Source organism: Dendrobates tinctorius, unplaced genomic scaffold (assembly GCF_039654945.1).
Source record: "Dendrobates tinctorius isolate UK_male_01 unplaced genomic scaffold, ASM3965494v1 ptg000026l, whole genome shotgun sequence".
NCBI lineage: Eukaryota > Metazoa > Chordata > Amphibia > Anura > Dendrobatidae > Dendrobates > Dendrobates tinctorius.
This window is the reverse complement of record NW_027361694.1, coordinates 16,840,791-16,862,270: the sequence shown is the minus strand read 5'-3', so window position 1 is coordinate 16,862,270 and position 21,480 is coordinate 16,840,791. Positions and strand designations below refer to the sequence as shown.

The window sequence follows — 21,480 nt, the reverse complement described above, 5'->3', positions numbered from 1 at the left end:
CCTAACCCTTAACCAAACCATACTTAACCCTAATCCTGACCCTAACCCTGACCCTAACCCTTAACCAAACCATACTTAACCCTAACCCTGACCCAAACCCCAACCCTAACCCTGACCCTGACCCTAACCCTAACCCTAAACCCCCTTAACTAACCCTAACTCTAACCCAAACCCCTAAATTCCATGGTTAAAAAAAAAAAACGCATATGCAAAAAAACGCATACATGAGCATGCCAGTGCGCACATATGCGCATCCATAGGCTATAATGGCCATTTTTAGCGCAAAACGTGCGCATATGTGCGCATGCGCTTTTTTGCAGGGCCAAAAAATGCAACATGCTGCGTCTGGAAAATACAAACGCACACCCCAAAAAAACGCAGCGCATGAAAATCGCATACATGCGCTTACAAGCGCACAGGTATGCGCACCCATGTTAAATATAGGGGAAAAAACGCATGCGCACATATGCGTTTTTTTCCAGCGCTAAAAAACGCAAATGTGAAACCAGCCTAAGTGGTGCAAACGGATGCCAGCGGACCGTTTTTTTTTACGGATCCGTTGAATGTAGAATTTTAAAGGAACCGCAGTCCGGGAAGGAGGGGGGGAGAGAGAGAGAGAGATATTTTTTTTTTACCACCGCCAGAAAGTATTTCAGGGTTAAATCCCCGGCTGACTTCCTTTCTCCGGGCATGCGCACTGAAAAATGCGGATCCTACAGCCAAAAAAACGTTGCAGGGTCCGTCCAGGCATGCCGGCGGACGCAAACATTTTGGCGGATCTGCAAAAAAATGGATCCAACGGCCGTCAAGATTCGCCGGTAATGCAACTCAATGGGGGAAAAAACGGATCCGCCAAAAAATGGCGGATCAGTTTTTTTCAAAAACTGGCGGATTTTGACTGATGGTCAAAAACGGAAGTGTGAAAGAGGCTTTAGATAGAAGCTCCAACAAGCATTTGGTGGCCAGGTGCTTTAATGGCAGCTTCAGCCCCATTCCTTTCCATAGAACTAGATAAATACAACTCTTTTCTGACCCACAGAGCACACAGAGGGGATTTATGTAGTAGCCCGCTCTATACAAATCCACAGTTCTTGCCCAATTTGGGTGAAATTCCGCACGCCCCCTCTCCACCCACAGGAGCAGAATACTGCGCACGTTACATCTCGCTAGCGTCCCCCGTCATGAGATTGGGGCCCCCAAAATTAGGCCCTATACATATAATGGGGAAATGTGAAATCTGTAGTAGCCCGCTCTATACAAATCCACAGTTCTCGCCCAATTTGGGTGAAATTTGTCACGCCCCCTCTCCATCCACAAGAGCAGAATACTGCACACGTTAAATCTCGCTAGCATCCCCTGTCATGAGATTGGGGCCCCCGAAGTTAGGCCCTATACATATAATGGAGAAATGTGAAGGTATAAGTAAAAGTGCTGAGGGGAAAACAGTTGTGACTGACAGGGACGGATTATAGCGACGGCGCCAAAGAGACACTGCTAAAGGGGCTGAACCACCACACACAACACACAAACATTTCACAAACACCATACAAACATCACACAGACTGCACACATACACCAACCCACAAGCACAACACCACACAAATGCCACAACACACTACACAACACCACCTCACAAATACCACTCCACCCCATAAATACCACATGCACACCACACACACGCACGCAAGGACCACACACATGCAAACACACTCACATGGATGCACCCTATGAACACGGACGAACATTACTGAGCAGCAATATTGGTCAGGCGAAAAATGCCTCATAGTAAGATTGTCATTATTGCTTACTATACAGGGAGCTTTCATCACTGAAGCTGCTAAGGTAAAGTGAAAGCTGAGCTCTGATTGGGTGGGCAACTAAACAAGTCTGCCTGTGAGGCGATTTTCATTACTGAGATGTGAGCTCCTTCAGGTCATAGTAATACTGTGTGAGGGCTGCTCTATAATTACTATTCATCCTATTACATCTCTTATCAGTGTCAGGTGAATACTAAAGGGTCATAATACTAACGACTGTTTTTTAAAATGCCGCCCAAAAAACGTCCATCTATTGGGCAAGTTCATCCAAAAGCTAAGAAAGCAAAATTGTGTCAAAGAGCTGAGACAAGTGAACAACATAACTCGCGGCTTGAAAAGAAACGGATGAGACAGGCTAAATGTAAGGCAGCTGAGACATTAGAGCAATGGGAATGTCGTCTTCACAAGAATCGAATAAGGCAGGCAGAAGCAAGGCATATGAAAACATCTGAACAAAAGGATGAACGTTGCGAAAATGACCGCATACGACATATGCAATGTGTGCAAAGATGTAGCCAGGCTAATTTGAGTTTGGAAGCATTTTACTACAACCCAGTTCAAGACTATAGGTCACATCAGAAAGTCATAATTGGCAAAATGGACATAATATGCAAACAATGTCAAACAAAGAAGTTTAACTTGAAATTGCCTGGTATGTGCTGCTCAAATAGCAAAGTCAGTTTGCCACCTTTAGATCTACCTCATGAACCACTTCTTTCATACATGTCAGGAACAACTCAGAGTCCAATAATTTTCTGCAATATATTAGGAGATACAATTCATCTTTCCAGATGACATCCTTTGGTACGACAGCTGGACTCCAGGAAGCAGGATTTATGCCAACTTTTAAAGTCCAGGGCCAAATATATCACCAAATAGGTTCAATGCTTCCTGTAGTAAGTGAAGATCCAAAGTTTTTACACATGTATTTTTGGGGAGACGAACAAATGCAAGCTGATAGACGTTGTGACAAAAAAAAAGAGATTGTGCTGAATTTGCAAAAGATTTTTCACAATCAGTTAGTAAACCTTTTCAAAATAGCCTTAGAAAGAATGCCAAGTGATGAATATCAAGTTGTAATAAGACCAGACAAGACACCGGATGGCGAGCATGAAAGGCAATTTAATTCTACAATTGTTAACATAGTACCGTATTTTCCGGAGTATAAGACGACTGGGCGTATAAGACGACCCCCAACTTTTCCACTTAAAATACAAAATCTTCTTAAAAGTCAGGGCGTCTCCTGAGATCTGAATCTGAGCAGCCGCCCCCAGTGACCATTTTCCTGGAGGCCACCGCATCGCAGCAATGGAGCTGGGTCTCTGGGCTTTGAGGAAATGCCGGCAGAGCCCTGACGCTGCACAAAGACCCGCCGCCGCCCCCCAGCACAGAGCCCCCACGCTGCACAAAGAGGAGCCGCTGCCACCCCCCAGCAGACCCACAGAGAGCACCACTGCCACAATGAGGTAATAGGGGGATACGCCACTTACACCTTCACTGTGAAACGTCCCCTCCCTTCGTCATCGCGACCACTTCCCCCCCACCATATGCAGATTGGTCTGCACCCGCACTATAAGACGACACCCAGCGTATAAGATGACCCCCGACTTTTAAGAAGATTTTCAGGGGTTAAAAGGTCATCTTATATGCTGGAAAATACAGTAGCTATTGTAATGGTTAGACAGGCCTTTAAAAGCCGAGATATAATTATTCAGCGACGAAGCGACAATCTTCAACTTATTGCAGAAACACATAGATCATATGATGCTCGGCAATATCCGATAATATTTTGGAATGGCCAAGATGGCTATCACTTTAAACTAACACAGGCTGATCCCAAGACTGCTAGGCCAACCAATGAAAAAAAAACAGCTATTGGGTGTAAATGTTTTATATGTTTGTGTAAGGTGCATACATTTTCATTTTTTGATAAAACATAGTTCAAAAAATAGTTGTAATATAGGGTGGGCCATTTATAAGGTTAGACCTGGGTGGGCTATTTGTATGGATACACCTAAAGAAAATGGAAATGATTGGTGATATCAACTTCCTGTTTGTGGCACATTAGTATATGGGAGGGAGAAAACTTTTCAAGATGGGTGGTGACCATTGCGGCCATTTTGAAGTCGGCCCACCCAGGTGTATCCATATAAATGGCCCACCCTGTAGTTTATACTACACAATATGTATTGAATATGTAAAATCAATAAAAATGTTGAAATAAAAAAGTTGTTGTTCACATTAATGTTACGACAAATCAGTAAAATGGCAAAATAAAAATTTAAAGTGGAAGAAAAAATTTACTGTAGCACTCTGAAAATTTTACTTTAGCTACCATAACCAACGATTTAACATATTTTCCGCGCACGAAGCCGTGGGTATTCTACTAGTAAGTTATATAGAAAATGATCTGTCAAATTTATTTAAGGGGTTGTTCACTACTTGGACAACCACTTTTAATTCCTCATATTTGGCTCCGTTAAAATAATAACACCTATATTCCCCTTCGGTGCTGGCACCATTCCAGTAATGTCATCACTCGAGTTCTCGGGGCTCACATGAGGTTATGCCATGTGAGCCCTATGCCCAATCAGCACCGGCTTCACAGTCCCCACCTTCAGACAAATCGAATATCAAGAGGAAGTCAGAGCGCAGTCAGAGAGCAGCTGTAGCCCTGACTTCCCATTGATGTTCAATACGTCTAAAGGTGGGGACAGTGAAGCCGGCGCTGATTGGGTACAGTCTGCACCTGCAGACACTGTGTAATGTATGGGAGCACTGTACAGAGCTCTTCCCCTGGGTCTCTTCACACTGTACCTGGCCCCTGCAGACACTGTGTAATGTATGGGGGCACAGTGCAGAGCTCTTCCCCTGGGTCTCCTCACACTGCACCTGCAGATACTGTGTAATGTATGGGAGCACAGTACATAGCTCTTCCCCTGGGTCTCTTCACACTGTACCTGGCCCCTGCAGACACTGTGTAATGTCTGGGGGCACAGTACAGAGCTCTTCCCCTGGGTCTCCTCACACTGCACCTGCAGATACTGTGTAATGTATGGGAGCACAGTACAGAGCTCTTCCCCTGGGTCTCTTCACACTGTACCTGGCCCCTGCAGACACTGTGTAATGTCTGGGGGCACATTACAGAGCTCTTCCCCTGGGTCTCCTCTCACTGCACCTGCAGACACTGTGTAATGTATGGGAGCACAGTACAGAGCTCTTCCCCTGGGTCTCCTCACACTGTACCTGGCCCCTGCAGACACTGTGTAATGTCTGGGGGCACAGTATAGAGCTCTTCCCCTGGGTCTCCTCACACTGTACCTGGCCCCTGCAGACACTGTGTAATGTATGGGGGCACAGTGCAGAGCTCTTCCCCTGAGTCTCCTCACACTGCACCTGCAGACACTGTGTAATGTATGGGAGCACAGTGCAGAGCTTTTCTCCTGGGTCTCCTCACACTGTACCTGGCCCCTGCAGACACTATGTAATGTATGGGAGCAGAGTACAGAGCTCTTCCCCTAGCTCTCCTCACACTGTACCTGGCCTTTGCAGACACTGTGTAGTGTACGGGAGCACAGTACAGAGCTCTTCCCCTGGGTTTCTTCACACTGTACCTGGCCCCTACAGACACTGTGTAATGTCTGGGGGCACAGTACAGAGCTCTTCCCCTGGGTCTCCTCACACTGTACCTGGCCCCTGCAGACACTGTGTAATGTATGGGGGCACAGTGCAGAGCTTTTCTCCTGGGTCTCCTCACACTGTACCTGGCCCCTGCAAACACTGTGTAAAGTCTGGGGGCACAGTACAGAGCTCTTCCCCTGGATCTCCTCACACTGTACCTGGCCCCTGCAGACACTGTGTAATGTCTGGGGGCACAGTATAGAGCTCTTCCCCTGTGTCTCCTCACACTGTACCTGGCCCCTGCAGACACTGTGTAATGTATGGGGGCACAGTGCAGAGCTTTTCTCCTGGGTCTCCTCACACTGTACCTGGCCCCTGCAGACACTGTGTAATGTCTGGGGGGCACAGTACAGAGCTCTTCCCCTGGGTCTCCTCACACTGTACCTGGCCCCTGCAGACACTGTGTAATGTCTGGGGGCACAGTATTGAGCTCTTCCCCTGTGTCTCCTCACACTGTACCAGGCCCCTGCAGACACTGTGTAATGTATGGGAGCACAGTGCAGAGCTTTTCTCCTGGGTGTCCTCACACTGTACCTGGCCCCTGCAGACACTATGTAATGTATGGGAGCACAGTACAGTGCTCTTCCCCTAGCTCTCCTCACACTGTACCTGGCCTTTGCAGACACTGTGTAGTGTATGGGAGCACAGTACAGAGCTCTTCCCCTGGGTCTCTTCACACTGTACCTGGCCCCTGCAGACACTGTGTAATGTCTGGGGGCACAGTACAGAGCTCTTCCCCTGGGTCTCCTCACACTGCACCTGGCCCCTGCAGACACTGTGTAATGTCTGGGGGCACAGTATAGAGCTCTTCCCCTGTGTCTCCTCACACTGTACCTGGCCCCTGCAGACACTGTGTAATGTATGGGAGCACAGTGCAGAGCTTTTCTCCTGGGTCTCCTCACACTGTACCTGCCCCCGGCAGACACTATGTAATGTATGGGAGCACAGTACAGTGCTCTTCCCCTAGCTCTCCTCACACTGTACCTGGCCTTTGCAGACACTGTGTAGTGTATGGGAGCACAGTACAGAGCTCTTCCCCTGGGTTTCTTCACACTGTACCTGGCCCCTGCAGACACTGTGTAATGTCTGGGGGCACAGTACAGAGCTCTTCCCCTGGGTCTCCTCACACTGCACCTGCAGACACTGTGTAATGTATGGGGGCACAGTGCAGAGCTTTTCTCCTGGGTCTCCTCACACTGTACCTGGCCCCTGCAGATACTATGTAAATGTATGGGAGCACAGTACAGAGCTCTTCCCCTAGCTCTCCTCACACTGTACCTGGCCCCTGCAGACACTATGTAATGTTTGGCAGCACAGTACAGAGCTCTTCCCCTAGCTCTCCTCACACTGTACCTGGCCTGGCCCCTGCAGACACTGTGTAATGTATGGGAGCACAGTACAGAGCTCTTCCCCTGGGTCTCTTCACACTGTACCTGGCCCCTGCAGACACTGTGTAATGTATGGGAGCACAGTACAGAGCTCTTTCCCTAGCTCTCCTCACACTGTACCTGGCCCCTGCAGACAGTGTAATGTATGGGGGCACAGTGGAGAGCTTTTCTCCTGGGTCTCCTCACACTGTACCTGGCCCCTGCAGACACTGTGTAATGTCTGGGGGCACAGTACAGAGCTCTTCCCCTGGGTCTCCTCACACTGTACCTGGCCCCTGCAGACACTGTGTGATGTCTGGGGGCACAGTATAGAGCTCTTCCCGTGTCTCCTCACACTGTACCTGGCCCCTGCAGACACTGTGTAATGTATGGGAGCACAGTGCAGAGCTTTTCTCCTGGGTCTCCTCACACTGTACCTGGCCTTTGCAGACACTGTGTAGTGTATGGGAGCACAGTACAGAGCTCTTCCCCTGGGTCTCTTCACACTGTACCTGGCCCCTGCAGTCACTGTGTAATGTCTGGGGGCACAGTACAGAGCTCTTCCCCTGGGTCTCCTCACACTGCACCTGCAGACACTGTGTAATGTATGGGAGCACAGTACAGAGCTTTTCCCCTGGGTCTCCTCACACTGTACCTGGCCCCTGCAGACACTGTGTAATGTATGGGGGCACAGTGCAGAGCTTTTCTCCTGGGTCTCCTCACACTGTACCTGGCCCCTGCAGACACTATGTAATGTATGGCAGCACAGTACAGAGCTCTTCCCCTAGCTCTCCTCACACTGTACCTGGCCCCTGCAGACACTGTGTAATGTATGGGAGCACAGTACAGAGCTTTTCCCCTGTGTCTCCTCACACTGTACCTGGCCCCTGCAGACACTGTGTAATGTTTGGGGGCACAGTACAGAGCTTTTCCTGTGTCTCCTCACACTGTACCTGGCCTTTGCAGACACTGTGTAATGTCTGGGGGCACAGTACAGAGCTCTTCCCCTGGGTCTCCTCACACTGCACCTGCAGACACTGTGTAATGTCTGGGAGCACAGTACAGAGCTCTTCCCCTGGGTCTCCTCACACTGCACCTGCAGACACTGTGTAATGTATGGGAGCACAGTACAGAGCTCTTCCCCTGGGTCTCCTCACACTGCACCTGCAGATACTGGATACCAATATAGCCTGAATATAGCAGTATATTATATAAATCAATCAATTACTTACATATAATATTTAATAATTCTACTATATATAGCAGCTAAAAGAATGGTAGACCATTCGAAATATTTAAGAGAAACCAACAGAACAGTATTCAAATTTAGGTCAATAAAGAAGTACCATATTGTAATCTAAATACAAAAATTCGGATAATAATAAGAGAAACAATATCTTTATTATAAAAGTATACCTTTATTAAAATAGGGTAACAATAGTATACAACCGTGTCCTCTGTGTACAATAAATAATAATAATTAAAATAAAGATTGAAAAAATACCAAAGACATAGCAGGCTGGCAAGTCATTAATCCCAAATATGTACATATATATATATAAATGATCCTGATACATAAAAAAATCTTTCTCATATAGATACGTGAAAGTATAAGTGGGGAATTATTATATTTAAAGGACGCGGTTAAGATCAGAGACCACCCCCTGACGAAGGATCAATTCCGAAACGCGCGTCGGGGCTGTGTTTCTCTGTGACCGGCAGGCTGTGCTCCAGGTATACACCTTTCTCATTCTCTCTCATTATTTACCCTAGCTATATGCACATTGGCACTTTTAATGATTATTATTTATATTGCACTTGGCATTTTGGTTCCAAGGTATATGTTGTTTGTTTGAAAAGCACCTTATTTAACTATTTGTAATAGTTATATTGTTCTCTTGGCACTTGGCACTTTATATTGAGATGACAATTTTTTATTTAACTATTTGTAATAGTTATATTGTTCTCTTGGCACTTCATATCAAGATGACAATTTTTTTAATTTTTTGGATATTGACATTTTGTTTACATCAGATATATTTTTGTTTTCTCAGGGTGTTTATATACAAATTCCCCACTTATACTTTCACGTATCTATATGAGAAAGATTTTTTATGTATCAGGATCATTTATATATATATATATATATGTACATATTTGGGATTAATGACTTGCCAGCCTGCTATGTCTTTGGTATTTTTTCAATCTTTATTTTAATTATTATTATTTATTGTACACAGAGGACACGGTTGTATACTATTGTTACCCTATTTTAATAAAGGTATACTTTTATAATAAAGATATTGTTTCTCTTATTATTATCCGAATTTTTGTATTTAGATTACAATATGGTACTTCTTTATTGACCTAAATTTGAATACTGTTCTGTTGGTTTCTCTTAAATATTTCGAATGGTCTACCATTCTTTTAGCTGCTATATATAGTAGAATTATTAAATATTATATGTAAGTAATTGATTGATTTATATAATATACTGCTATATTCAGGCTATATTGGTATCCTTGCTAATTTCTGTGTTTCGCACAGGTTTTTTCTGCCTGATAATGGACTTCAAAGCTAGGGAATTATCCTGGCAAGGAAGAGTTAAAGAGGTTTTTGGTAACAGTGGTACTACAGCAATGGTTGTTGGCAGTTCACAATTTGATTCCACATTTAATATCATTAAAAATTTAACACATAAAAGAATACGATATTGGTGGAATAAAGCCTTTTTGGAAAACTATATTGATAAACAGCTTATTCCAAGAGGCCTGAGAGTCCAAGTCACCCCGTAATTTGTGGTTAGTGATAAGGACTTTATTCAAAGTTGGGAGAAAACATGCAATGAAACGTCTAGGAAATTAATGGAACTACTAATTAAATTGAATGAAAATTCCTTATCTGAAATAGACAAAAGCTTGGAGGAAGCATATAATAATGCCAAATCTAACCTCTCTGGTGAACAACTACAATCAATGAGTCTACAATTAGATAAATATATTGATCAGTGGATAAAAGATATACAAGTCAACCAGAGCAATAAACTCAGTAGAGATCAAAGGGATTTTAATTCAGGAAGAATATACAAATGGCGAAAAAATCAGTCACAGGATAGCGATGGGGATGGTCAACGGGATCGGCTTTCATCAGTGACATCTAATCCACCAATGAGTGATATATCTGGCGCCTCAACTTCCGCTTCTGTATCTATATCCAATATTTCTACACCTAAACGTAAAAGAGAGTTAAGATATCATTCTACAAAGCGTTTTACCAGATACTCTCCTGAGAATTATGGGAACAATTTTAAGGTAATTAACCTAAGTAAACATAATTTCTCTCCTATTGAAAATGATTTATTGAGTAGAGGTCTTATGTTTTGTCCAACTTCTTATTTTGACCCTTTTACTGCCATTAAAGACTTAAATCTTTTTGCAAGAAAGTTATTATTTAAACGTCACTTTCATGATGAAACTATATTTGAACTATTTCCAACAGAAGCGGAACAAGAGGAGATAACTATCCTCGATGATTTGGCCCATGAACACAATACGTTAGAGGAAGGTAAGATCCCTCTATCAATCCGGCCGCGTTCCCGTAGATTTCCACCACTATCTACTTGTCCTGTGATTGATGTTTTCGTAAAGACTGTGAGTAAGGAATTTGAGAAAATCTCACAGCATCCTAGTAAGAGCAATCTGAATAAACAAGAGAGAGATGGTCTCCAAAAACTTCAGAAATTGAATGATGTGGTTTTTAAACCAGCGGATAAGGGTGGGAATGTGGTGGTTTGGCCAAAGACCTTATACGAGACGGAGGTATTTCGTCAATTAAAAAATGGTACATGTTACAAGAAGTTAACATTCAACCCTTTGAGTAAATTTCAAGCAGAACTTCGGTGTATCCTTGAGAAAGCCCAAAATGGTGGGGTCATATCAAGGGAACTGTTTACGGCTCTTTTGATTGACGAACCATCCATTCCCACCCTATATATGCTACCCAAAATTCATAAAAATAAAACCATACCTCCAGGGAGACCAATAATTTCAGGATGTGGGAATTATATGGAAAATATTAATAAATTTGTTGATTCCAAATTACAGCCATTAGTGGAATTTTTACCATCCTTTATTAAGGATACGAATGATTTTCTCAAAAAGGTTGATGGACTGCACATTGGAGAAGATACATTGTTTGTGACTTGTGACGTTGAGTCATTATATACAAATATACGTCACTCGGATGGTATTAAAGCAACAAAGTTCTATTTGAGCTCTTCAACAATGTCCATGTCCATGAATCGATTTGTGGAGGAATTATTGTCCTTTACACTGTCACACAATTTTTTTCTTTTTAAGGGGTCCTTCTACCTGCAGCTCCAGGGTACAGCTATGGGTGCATCTTTTGCACCAGCATATGCTAATTTATTCCTGGGGCTGTGGGAGAGGGACCTCTTTCTATCGGACCATCTGTCGTCGGTGGATCGCGTTCTCTTTTGGGCGCGGTACATTGACGACATTTTTTTGATTTGGCAAGGATCAACAGACACACTCAAAGAATTTATATCCAATTTAAATTCTAACTCTCTTAATATACATCTTACTTATCAAGTCAACAAAGATGTAATTGATTTCTTGGATGTTAGTGTTCGAAGAGATAAAGAAAATTGTGTGCAGACTGATTTATTTCGCAAGTCCACTGCAGTGAATTCATATCTCCATGCAACTTCGGCACATCCCCCAGCTCTAAAAAGATCGATTCCTATCGGCCAATTTTTACGGTTGCGTAGGATTTGTTCCAGCGAAGAAGATTTTAGGAAACAGGCGGAAGATCTTAAACTCAGATTTTTACAACGTGGGTATAGCAATAGATCCATTAAAAGGGCTTTTAATAGGGCCAAAAAATACCTCACGCCATGAAGCACTTTATTCGGCTAAACCATTAAAAAAAGAGAAAACAGTGAGGTTTATTACCCAATATCACGGTCAGACAGATGCCATGGTGAATTGTTTAAGGAAAGCTTGGCCTATATTACATACCGATGCTATATTATCCAAATACATTGGATTAGAACCTAGTATGACATATAGAAGATCAGCAAACTTGGGAGATAAATTGGTCAAAAGCCATTATGTCTTTGATCCAGTCCAGTCGACATTTTTATCAATATCAAAACCACCATGGGGATGTAAACCATGTGGTAGGTGTGTGGCATGTCCAAATGTCGATCGGGCTAATACATTTTCTAATTCAGACGGGTCTAAGACATATAAAATTACACACACAATAACATGTACATCAAAAGCGGTAGTATATTATGCTACCTGTCCATGTTCCCTAATATATGTCGGACTGACAACAAGACAGTTAAAAGTAAGAGTTCGGGAACATGTTTTGGGGATTATTGCTGCAAAAGAAATAGAGGATTTGGATATGTTAAAAACTATTCCAAAACACTTTAAGATGCATCATAATTGCAATGCAGACCTTTTACGGATAATTGGCATTGATATGATAGAACCCAATATTAGGGGCGGAAAGATCAGTGCTCCCTTGGCTAGGTTGGAAGCAAAGTGGATCTGGAACCTTAATACAGTATCGCCCCTGGGATTAAATGAGAATCTGAGCTTTGCTCCTTTCTTATAATTATAAGTTGTGAACTGCTTTCTTTCTCTGAATCTGTTCTTTTTACTATTTTTAATAATTTTAACCTTTTTTATTCTTTTTAGAATTCTAGTTTTTGTGAGTCGATTGAGTGAGATTCTTCACTATGAGGATTCATGGACTGACATGCTAATATTTCGTCTATATAGATATCTGGAATGAAAAGTGGAATGAAGATGGGGATTTTATTTCATATACTATCTCTCCTATATATGTTGTATTTATTATAATATTAATATTATCCTATTTTTGTTTATTATTTATTTATTATTTATTATTTTTTATTTATTTATTTATTTTTTTATTTTATTATTATTTTTATATTTCCTATTATAATTATATTTATATTTATTTTACTTATATCTACTATCATTATTTCTATTATCACTATTATTATCTTTATTTATTATTTATTATTTTAATTGTATTTATTTTTATTTATATCTATTTATTTTTCACTTCTTTTCTTCCCCCTCTTTTTTGAGAATATGCTATATATAATCTTGGGGGTATATATTACCCATATTGTGGTCATTTTACTATGTTTATTGCTAATTTACACAATTTTGGCTTATATAATTGTGGATATTTATCATTCAGCCATATATATATATCTCTTGTGATTATATCTGATTGCTGTCTCATCTGCTGCAATAGACTCTAATGGTAAAAATTCCCTCTGCTTGCTGTCTTCTGCAACATATTCAAATGGTACAACTTCCCACCTCTGATTGCTGTCTCATCTGCTGCAATAGACTCTAATGGTAAAAATTCCCTCTGCTTGCTGTCTGCTGTGTCATCTGCTGCTTTACCATCTAGAAACATATTTTAATGTGTGTGCTAATTCTTTGTTATAAATCATTTGGTGCATTGTACTTAAAACTCACAGTTGCATATCCATGACTGGGATCAGTGTAGATCTTATCTGGTGGAGGTGTTAAAATAGATGTTGCCAGGCTGAATGTCTTTGATCATCCCAAAAAAAAAAAAACCCTGGTGTGCTGACCCCAGCTGCCAAATTATCCTCAACCAGTTCCCACAATCCATCTCTTCTGACCCTGCAGTCTGGACTATAAATTTAGAACCATCCATAGGGGTGCACGCATGTGGGGGTGCACGCATCACAGAAGCAAAGCGTCACGAAGATAAGCGTCGGGATACAGCAGTTATTACATGGCAGTTAGTCAAGGCTGGAGTCAGGTAACCCACACTCTGCTGTCCCTTTTATCCATGTGCTTTATTCCTATCCTCATATTTTCTCTTGCAATCCACTTTCACCGACCAATCCCCCCTCCATCACGACTCGTATACATCGGCTCCTCTCTCTTTCCTTCTCCCATGTACAGCTCCCATGCACTTCTCACCTTCTTAAAAAGCCTCAGCCCATCTTGCCCAAACACACTGCACATAAAATCTTCATACAATTCAAAAAACTACTTGCTCTTTATCTTCCTGCTCCTACTGATTTCAGGGGACATCTCCCCCAACCCCGGTCCACCATCCCCCAACCTCAACCCCTACCCTACCTCACATCGAAACCTTAATAATCTTACTAATATCACTTGCACTCCTTCATCTCCTTCTTTCAATTGTGCCCTTTGGAATCCACGGTCTGTATGCAACAAGCTTCCTTTCCTACACAATTACTTTCTGAAAAACTCTCTGAATTTGTTGGCCCTCACGGAAACCTGGATTCAGGATTCTGACACTGTCTCTCCTGCTGCCATTTCCCATGGTGGCTTACAATTCTCCCATTCCCCGAGACCGACAAATAGACCTGGTGGTGGAGTCGGCATACTCCTGTCCCCACAATGCACTTTGCAGGTCATCCCCTCAGTTCCATCACTCTCTTTCCCTTCTTTTGAAGTCCACACCATCAGGCTCTTTCGTCCCCTCTCCCTCAGAGTAGCGGTCATATACCGGCCCCCAGGCTCACCCACCCACTTCCTGGACCATTTCTCTGCCTGGCTGCCGCACTTCATGTCCTCAGAACTACCAACCCTTATCCTGGGAGACTTCAACATCCCCATTAACAGCCCCACTTCCACATCTGCATCCCAGCTTCTATCACTAACCACTTCTCTAGGCCTCTCTCAGCTCTCAACCTCTGAAACACACAAAGACGGTAACACCCTGGACCTGGTTTTCGCCCGGCTCTGCTCAATCTCCTACCTAGATAACTCACCGCTTCCCCTCTCTGACCACCACATTCTCTCCTTTACACTCACAAATCCTCGCTCACTCCAGCACCCTCCTACCTACCATTCAGTCAGAAATCTACAAGCCATTAACCCTCATACACTTTCAGACTCCCTACACTCCTCATTGTCCCCAATCTCTTCTTTGTCCTGTCCTGATCTGGCTGTACATCACTTCAATGACACTCTTAGAAGCACCCTTGACCAAGTAGCTCCCCTCACCCTCAGAACCTCCAAACACAGAGTGAAACAGCCCTGGCTCACATCGCAAACCCGATTTCTCCAGCGATGCTCTAGGTGTGCTGAACGCTTATGGAGGAAAACACACACACCAGAAGACTTCATACACTTCAAATTTATGTTAAGGACATATAACTCTGCCCTTCACCTCGCCAAACAGACCTACTTCACCACCCTGATCTCCTCACTATCCAACAACCCCAAGAAACTTTTTGACAACTTTCACTCCCTCCTCAGGCCAAAAGCACAAGCCCCTATCACAGACATTTGCGCTGATGACCTGGCCTCCCACTTTATAGAGAAAATAGACAATATCCGTCAGGAAATCCGCTCCCAATCACCAAGTTCAGTGACTCCCATCCCTCCCTGCATTTCTCCAGGCTCCTCTCCTCTTCTCGTCCGACTACATGCACAACCAACCCCATTCCCTCACATCTCCTCCAGTCTCTCTCCCCAGTCGTCACAACTCACCTAACTACAATCTTTAATCTCTCCCTCTCCTCTGGCATTTTCCCCTCCTCCTTCAAACACTCTATCATTACTCCATTACTAAAGAAACCCACCCTTGACCCATCCTGCACAAACAACTACAGACCAGTCTCCAATCTCCCCTTCATCTCTAAACTCTTGGAGCGCCTGATATACTCACGCCTTACCCATTACCTCTCCACTCACTCCCTCCTAGACCCTTCACAGTCCGGTTTCCGCCCCCTACATTCGACAGAAACTGCACTCATCAAAGTGACTTCTGACAGCAAAACGTAATGGTGACCATTCTCTGCTCATTCTTCTCGACCTTTCTGCAGCTTTCGACACTGTTGACCATCCTCTCCTACTCTCTAGGCTCCAGTCACTAGGCATTAAGGACACTGCTCTTTCCTGGTTCTCTTCCTATCTTTCCGACCGCTCCTTCAGTGTTCTGTTTTCTGGCTCCACTTCATCTCCTCTTCCTCTCACTGTTGGGGTACCTCAGGGCTCAGTCCTTGGCCCCCTTCTCTTCTCTCTCTATACGGCCCCAATTGGACAGACCATCAGCAGATTTGGCTTTCAGTACCATCTTTATGCTGATGACACACAACTGTACACATCATCCCCTGACCTTACCTCCGCTGTACTACAGAACGCCACTGACTGTCTGTCTGCAGTCTCCAACATCATGTCTGCTCTCTATCTGAAACTCAACCTCTCCAAAACTGAACTTCTTCTGCTCCCACCATCTACTAACCTCCCTAAATCTGACATTTCCCTCTCTGTGGGTGGCACCATAATAACACCCCGACAGCAGGTGCGCTGTCTGGGTGTTATGTTCGACTCCGATCTCTCCTTCACCTCCCATATACAATCTCTTGCCCGCTCATGCCGCTTACACCTAAAGAACATCTCTAGAATCCGCCCTTTTCTCACCATGGAAACAACAAAAACTCTCACTGTCGCCCTGATCCACTCCCGCCTAGACTACTGTAATGCTCTATTAATTGGCCTCCCTCTCACTCGACTCTCCCCTCTCCAGTCTATCCTTAATGCAGCAGCCAGGGTTGTCCATCTGGCTAATCGTTACTCAGACGCGTCCGCTCTTCGCCAGTCGTTACACTGGCTGCCAATTCATTACAGGGTACAATTCAAAGTACTTGTTCTCACCCACAAAGCTCTCCACAGTGCGGCACCCCCTTACATCTCCTCCCTCATTTCTGTCTATCGGCCTAACCGACCGCTGCGCTCTGCAAATGACTTTCGACTAACCTCTGCCCTAATCCGTACCTCCCACTCCCGACTCCAAGACTTCTCCCGTGCTGCGCCAATCCTCTGGAATGCTCTACCCCAAGATATTAGGACCATCCACAATTTGCATAGTTTTAGGCGCTCGCTCAAAACACATTTGTTCAGAGCGGCCTATCACATTCAGTAATCAAAGTCATGTTTGTGTGTGTGTAGCCCATTCACTATCTCCATCTAACCCCCACCCCCTGAAGATGGCTGGACCGTCATTGTAAATACATCATTGTAAATACAAACCTGTGCTTTGTATCTCCCCCACCTCATTGTAGATTGTAAGCTCCACGAGCAGGGTCGTCTTATTTCGCTTTAATTATTGTATTGTTAACGTTGTTACTTATGACTGTTGTGTTTGAAACTGTTCAACTGTAAAGCGCTGCGGAATATGTTGGCGCTATATAAATAAAGATTATTATTATTATTATGATATGGTGTCAATCTATTCCCCCTTCCCCTTCTATTTACATTCATTTATATAGACTTTTTACCCATGTGTCTGGGTTTAGGAAGTGCGCATGTGCTTCTGGTGACATGGTTGTGTGTCTGCGTTGCGTGTCCATGGCAACATGCTGTGGATAGCGCGTGCGCATTCACACTCCTGTTGGTCCATTAGCGCATGCGCCGTTGAATCCTCTCCCCCTCACATTGGATCTGCTGAGTATTGCTATGGGTGGACCTGTGCGCTTGCGCAGCCAGGATCCTGGACTCCTCGCTCCTGGGTCTGTGACTAGGCAACGGCGGTTAGTTCCGGGTTGCCGGTCATGTGATGTGGGGGCGGGTTGTATATCCGGGTTACCATGGCGGCGCGCGCGCCGCAATAGGCCCAAATCCCGGGCATTAATCAGCGGATGTATATTTAAAGGACCCGGTTTAGATCAGAGACCACCCCCTGACGAAGGATCAATTCCGAAACGCGCGTCGGGGCTGTGTTTCTCTGTGACCGGCAGGCTGTGCTCCAGGTATACACCTTTCTCATTCTCTCTCATTATTTACCCTAGCTATATGCACATTGGCACTTTTAATGATTATTATTTATATTGCACTTGGCATTTTGGTTCCAAGGTATATGTTGTTTGTTTGAAAAGCACCTTATTTAACTATTTGTAATAGTTATATTGTTCTCTTGGCACTTTATATTGAGATGACAATTTTTTATTTAACTATTTGTAATAGTTATATTGTTCTCTTGGCACTTCATATCAAGATGACAATTTTTTGAATTTTTTGGATATTGACATTTTGTTTACATCAGATATATTTTTGTTTTCTCAGGGTGTTTATATACAAATTCCCCACTTATACTTTCACGTATCTATATGAGAAAGATTTTTTATGTATCAGGATCATTTATATATATATATATGTACATATTTGGGATTAATGACTTGCCAGCCTGCTATGTCTTTGGTATTTTTTCAATCTTTATTTTAATTATTATTATTTATTGTACACAGAGGACACGGTTGTATACTATTGTTACCCTATTTTAATAAAGGTATACTTTTATAATAAAGATATTGTTTCTCTTATTATTATCCGAATTTTTGTATTTAGATTACAATATGGTACTTCTTTATTGACCTAAATTCAAATACTGTTCTGTTGGTTTCTCACCTGCAGACACTGTGTAATGTATGGGAGCACAGTACAGAGCTCTTCCCCTGGGTCTCCTCACACTGTACCTGGCCCCTGCAGACACTGTGTAATGTATGGGAGCACAGTACAGAGCTCTTCCCCTGGGTCTCCTCACACTGTACCTGGCCCCTGCAGACACTGTGTAATGTATGGGAGCACAGTACAGAGCTTTTCCCCTGGGTCTCCTCACACTGTACCTGCAGATACTGTGTAATGTATGGGAGCACAGTACAGAGGTCTTCCCCTGGGTCTCCTCACACTGTACCTGGCCCCTGCAGACACTGTGTAATGTATGGGAGCACAGTACAGAGCTCTTCCCCTGGGTCTCCTCACACTGTACCTGCAGATACTGTGTAATGTATGGGAGCACAGTACAGAGCTTTTCCCCTGTGTCTCCTCACACTGTACCTGGCCCCTGCAGACACTGTGTAATGTATGGGAGCACAGTACAGAGCTCTTCCCCTGGGTCTCCTCACACTGTACCTGCAGACACTGTGTAATGTATGGGAGCACAGTACAGAGCTTTTCCCCTGTGTCTCCTCACACTGTACCTGGCCCCTGCAGACACTGTGTAATGTATGGGAGCACAGTACAGAGCTCTTCCCCTGGGTCTCCTCACACTGTACCTGGCCCCTGTCTGCGCTGATTATTACCATGATGACTGTTGCACACAACTTGACCCCTCAGCAACAGCATCTTCCTCTGAGCTGTGCGGCGCTGTGACGTCAGGGGGCACGGCTAGATGTGATTGGATGGTGATATGACGCAGTGATTGGCCCTGGCTGCGGATGCCGCTTCTTCTCGTCTCATCATCCCGTGAGGAGGAGGCGGTGATTGGTTCTGTCAGCTGGCCCCTTCCCGTGTTCTGGAGGATAGACAGTTGCTATGGAAATAGACGTAGGCTCCAATAGTTATGGCTAGTGTGAGGTGACGCGCCGGGGGCGAGGCTTGGGAGCCCAGTGAGGGGGGAGCTGAGGCCGGCGCGATACGCCGGGGGCGGCTAGCGATAAGCACCGCTCGGTGGGCACAGGAGGCGGTGGGGGCAGCTCTCCGGGTAGCGGGCCAAGCAGCCCGGCCTCTTTCCCATGCCTCGGGAAGCCGCTGCAGAGGGGCGGCGGCGACGACGGAGGAGGAGGCGGAGAAGCGGCGAGGTGTGAGGAGCGGTGCATGCCGCCGGGAAGCGGAGGGGGACGATGCGCGAGTATAAGGTGGTGGTCCTGGGCAGCGGCGGGGTCGGCAAGTCGGCTCTGACCGTGCAGTTCGTCACCGGAACGTTCATCGAGAAGTACGACCCGACCATTGAGGACTTCTATCGTAAGGAGATCGAGGTGGACTCGTCCCCCTCCGTGCTGGAGATCCTGGACACGGCCGGTACCGAGCAGTTCGCGTCTATGCGGGATCTGTACATCAAGAACGGGCAGGGCTTCATCCTGGTGTACAGCCTGGTGAACCAGCAGAGCTTCCAGGACATCAAGCCCATGAGGGACCAGATCATCCGCGTGAAAAGGTGGGCGCCGTGTAGGGCGTGGTGTTCAGTGGGAGGACGGGGGGCTCTGCAGTCCCTCATCGCCATTGTATGGTCTGGGCCTGCACACAGACATGGCACTGCCGCACACGATCGGCCCCGGAGCAGCCTTTGTCTTCCTCCTCCAGCCTTTCCTGTGGTGATCAGCTGTGCGCAGCTCATCGCCTTCACTTTGTCGCTAATTGCAATGTCAACATTTAAAGGGGTTTCTGTAACTAATGCTTAAAGGGGAGGTCAAGTTATTACCAATATTGAGGCGAACGCTGCATGATACTTCCGAGATGTCACACTGAGCCTCTGCCACCTGTTTGGGCGCTCCGTCACCTTGCCGTGTCCTCATACCAGGTAGCCCCACTGGTCATGTCCCTAGTGTCTGATGCCATTGAGGCAGATGTCAGAGGGGGACACGGAGGTCGTCTGAAGGTAAGTATACTGTCCAGCGTTCTGCTCCAAACACATGGCAATGATGGGCAACACTTGATTTGTTTTAGTTCCTAAGAATGTAAAGGGGGAGCGTCTTCTGTACAAGGAAGAATGGTACAAGCCCGCCACAGTAGGAGGCACTAGTGCAGCCGGTATCCATTCTGGCTCATGGAGGGATCCCACCGCGGGTAAGCTGTACACGTGCCTTAAAGACGTATATGGGCTGCGGCTGCCTTCTTCAGGTTACCCGCACATGATGCCGGTTTTCCACATTCATTTGTGTTAGATGTGGATTTTAGCTGTGGATTTCATCCCTTGCACTGCAGAGGGAAAAATCCCCAAAGTATTGACATTCTGCGCATTCCTAAATCCACCCTGCAGGCCAATGTACACACGAGAATTTCTGCAATGTATAGATGAGTTTTATAATCTCGTCTACCAGCTGATTCAGTATTATGCTTCAGACTTTGTGTGCAAATATGAATGACAAATCGAATATACACGATGTGCATTCAGTGAATGGAAACATTCTTATTGCATCCATAGACCGTATACTGGAAGGCCGTGGTTTTCTGCCATTGTCTCCAGTCCTGGCGATGCTGAGAGCTTGATACATCAGCAGCTCAAATCTCCATCTTGTCCTGAGGTGATACCTGGACCAGCCATTGACTGGCTGCAATGGGAGCACGTTCTCAAGTGTGAGAACTTTGGGGTCTGTCTGGGGTTTCTAGATATAAACATGAATTTTCCTGTGTAATCAGAGCTTTAAAAAAAAAAGAAACTTTCTAACATCTTAAGGTTCAAATTGTCAGCTTTTCATTCTAAATGTGCTAACCTTTCATATGGTAGAGGCCCTTTATGGCAGGTCCAAGTTCGTAGTAGTGGTTTGTGTAAACATTTTACAATTTTCCTTTTTTTTTTTTCCAATTTCCAGTGGTCACTCATGTTTATATCCTTCCGTTCCTGGTGTAGGCATGCCTGATACTCAAATCTGCAATTCCCAGCACCCAACATGCCTGGAACGTTCTGCAAGATAAGCTCCTAACGTCTTGGTCTTTCCTACTGCGTTCTAGAAGCTAAATGCCATCTTTACATGCTCCAGGTGCTTGACCAATGCAGGCTCCACATAGGTGTGAGGAGTGTAAAAACATGCCAAT

General features: G+C 44.8%; 1 protein-coding gene across 1 annotated transcript in view; it reads left to right on the top strand.

Annotated features, from left to right (window-relative positions):
* The first annotated feature begins 19,278 nt into the window (after nucleotides 1-19,278).
* The window catches only part of RAP2A (RAP2A, member of RAS oncogene family), a 42,270-nt gene continuing 40,068 nt past the window's right edge, over nucleotides 19,279-21,480 (top strand). The window contains exon 1 of the mRNA XM_073569552.1: nucleotides 19,279-19,882. Within this exon, the coding sequence (XP_073425653.1) occupies nucleotides 19,569-19,882 (314 nt within the window). The 5' untranslated portion in view covers nucleotides 19,279-19,568. The remainder of the gene's footprint in view (nucleotides 19,883-21,480) is intronic.